Here is a 3025-nt window from a genome sequence, read left to right as displayed (position 1 = left end):
GGTGAGCTGTATATGATCTGCTATTGTGGTCATTAAGCCAGCTTCACACAATTTTTGAATGTGAGCATATGTATGAATCTATTTCTGAATCTGTACTGTAAGAGCACTTACTTTTCATTTATATTTAATGCAGTTGTAGCAGATGCTCTTATCCAGAACAATTTACAAAAATTTACTCCAATACCCGTAGCTAGTTTGTATAGACTAGGATCCAAAGAATACCTCTAAACTTAGATACTACTAAATACAGAAGTCAGTATGGAGACCATAATAATCGGCTCTACACTCTTGGAAGAGGTGGGTCTTCAGTCTGGGTTTGAAGACAGCGAGCGACTCTGCTGTTCAGATAGCCAGGGGAAGTTCGCTCCACCGCTTTGGTGCCAGGACAGAAAAAAAGCCTGGATGCTTGTCTTGTCTTTACAGTTCGGTCAGAACCAAAATAGTAAGTGTGAGCGGTGGAGCGAACCCTGTTCTGAACCAAAGGACACAAATTTGGTCAGACGAAAAGAGTTGGTTGGTTTTTTTTTTTTTTTTTTTTTGGACATGTAGGAAGGTTCAGCCCACATAGGTGATGACTCCAGGACATAGGTGCATCATGCAAAGTTCTTCAATGCCCTCACAAAACTGCAGTGTGAAACCAAAACCGGACCAAATGTATACAGTGTAACAAAGACAAATCTTGGTTCTGACCTTGGTCCACAATTTTAGATGTGAAAACTCCCTAAGATTCAAGTTCAGACTACAACTGAACTCTGTTAGTTTGATTCAGGCTGTTTGTATTTTGTATTTATGGGTCGTTGTCCACGCTTGTGTGTTGCAGCTTGATGAATACAGATAATAACATTACATTATCGGTGGTTTTTAAACACCAAACCTCTTGCGTTAAAGATGCGTCCTCTGGAGCTGTGTCCCCAACAAGGAGAGAGCAGCCGCTCTTCACTTTAAGGCAAGTAGGGATGATCTGTGAACGTCTCTTGAAAGAACGTGAAGAAAAAGTCAGAGAGGAGTACGAGGAGATCATGACTACAAAGTTGGCAGGTTGGTATTAAATTGCATTTACAGTCCAAGAGTCCATATTTTAACATCTGATGTTTTCTTATTTAAACCATAGCAATGAACAACAGAAAGGGTTAGAACTGAAATAAAAAAGTAAAGTAAAATGAAGGTGGTACTTCTACTAAAGAGGCTATACTTGAGGAGAGAGACGGTTGTAAATGTTTACACATGTTACTTTTTTTGCTGATTGTCCTATAAGGAATATATAGAGCCTGTAGGATCTGGCTGCTGCTTTGTGAAAACACAAGGCATTAAAGTGAAGTATAGCATTTCTTCCTGCTACACTGTAGTCCACTCTGCGGACTCTGGTTGCAAATCTGACATGACATCCATGCTTTTTACAGTCATTGGGCTGAACTGAGAAATCTTGCTTTGTGAAATACCCCTGAGAATGGGAAGTGACTAAGTGAAAGTGCAAGTAACTGCAATGAACAATGATTATCCACTGTCTGAAATGACTTGTGCTTATTTATTGAACCTTCAACAACAATAAAGTATGAATGTTAGTTAAGTGAATGTTATTCTCTACATTTGTTTTATGTGTTTGTTTAAATTCTGGATTGATTTGTCTTCCAGAACAATATGATACCTTCGTGAAGTTCACACATGATCAGTTAATGCGGCGGTTTGAGGAACAGCCTGCTAGTTGTAAGTACTGGAACAGGCACACACGTACTTCAGTTATGATGATCTTACTCGTGGCTGATGTGCGTTCTCTTTGTTCTTTGTCGAAGATGTTTCTTGAGAACAACGACTCTTCGCCAAGATGCTGTCCGACTTCAGATTGCTGCGGTTTAAGATGAATGTCTATTGATTACACCACAGACCTGGTTTGAAACAAAACTGCTACAGCGACACGCTGACAGAGGCTGCCTTTAGAATTTGTCAGTAAATATTATTGTTCCTTGTGAACCTGGGTGCTTCCTCTTGTAAATGTATACGGACCTTTTATGTCTGTTATTCTACCAGTGGCCTACTTATAATCTATACCATGAGCCTTCTCTCACATTTTGCTCGCATTCCAGAATAGTGTTTGTTACTAGTACACACGTTATCAATGCAGATTACTGTGCATTATTTTCTGAAGTCATTTCACATGTGCATATTATTATTATTATTATTATTACTACTACTACTATTACTACTACTACTACTATTATGAAAAAGAAGAAAGCTGTAAACCTCTTTGCCAATATTTCCCGTCCTAGTCCTTAAGAACCATAAGCTACATAGTTTAGTTTTTGTTTTTTTCCCCCTTTTTCTAACACACTTGATACACAGTACTTTAGGTAAGCCAAATCCGATGGTTTGTAGCAGAGAGAGGACAACTTCGAGTTGCTGCGGTTCTCCAGTATTGGGATTAAGAAACACTGCTCTGTGCTATGTATAAAATGAGATCACTCTTATTGTTTTATTTTGCTTTGCTCTGTATTGATATAGACAAACCCAAGCATTAAAGGCATTTTATTAATAAAAATGTGTATGCTTTTTTTTGTTTGTTTTTTTTAAATGTATGAATTAAATTTTAGAGCTGGGCAAGATAACGATACTTATAAAGGATAAACTTTGATTGGCAATATACTTCACGAGGATGTTTGTTCTTAATAGACACTGACCAGACCAGATGAAGTTCTGCAGATGTTGAATTAAAAGAATTTTATTTATTTTAAACTGTCTCTTCAAATTATTTTGTATTAATTGCCTCCTACATATTCTTCACTGGCGCCATGGTGTCGCACAGCTTCAGGGGCCTGGGGTTGTGGGATTAGTCCTTACTCCAGTCATTGTCTGTCTGTGAGGAGTTTGGGGTGTTGTCTCTGTGTCTACTGGGTTCTCAGGTTTCCTCCCATCTTCCAAAAATGCACATGGTGAATGGCTATGCTAAATTGCCTTTGTGAGTCCCTGTGATTGACTGGCACCCTGTCCAGCAGGTATTCCTGCGTTGCACCTAATGATTTTGGGTAGGCTC

At 38.7% G+C, this 3025-nt stretch overlaps 1 protein-coding gene across 1 annotated transcript in view; it reads left to right on the top strand.

The window, feature by feature from the left end:
• LOC140564117 (akirin-2-like) overlaps positions 1 to 2727 on the top strand; it is a 6395-nt gene extending 3668 nt beyond the window's left edge. Inside the window, exons 2-5 of the mRNA XM_072689244.1 lie at position 1; positions 889 to 1038; positions 1633 to 1704; positions 1791 to 2727. The exon at position 1 is cut by the window's left edge and continues 143 nt beyond it. Of these exons, the coding sequence (XP_072545345.1) occupies position 1; positions 889 to 1038; positions 1633 to 1704; positions 1791 to 1801 (234 nt within the window). The 3' untranslated portion in view covers positions 1802 to 2727. The remainder of the gene's footprint in view (positions 2 to 888; positions 1039 to 1632; positions 1705 to 1790) is intronic.
• The last annotated feature ends 298 nt before the right edge of the window (positions 2728 to 3025 follow it).

The sequence above is a fragment of the Salminus brasiliensis genome, chromosome 10 (genome assembly GCF_030463535.1).
Source record: "Salminus brasiliensis chromosome 10, fSalBra1.hap2, whole genome shotgun sequence".
NCBI classification, from domain to species: domain Eukaryota; kingdom Metazoa; phylum Chordata; class Actinopteri; order Characiformes; family Bryconidae; genus Salminus; species Salminus brasiliensis.
This window is presented reverse-complemented; position numbering and strand designations above follow the sequence as displayed.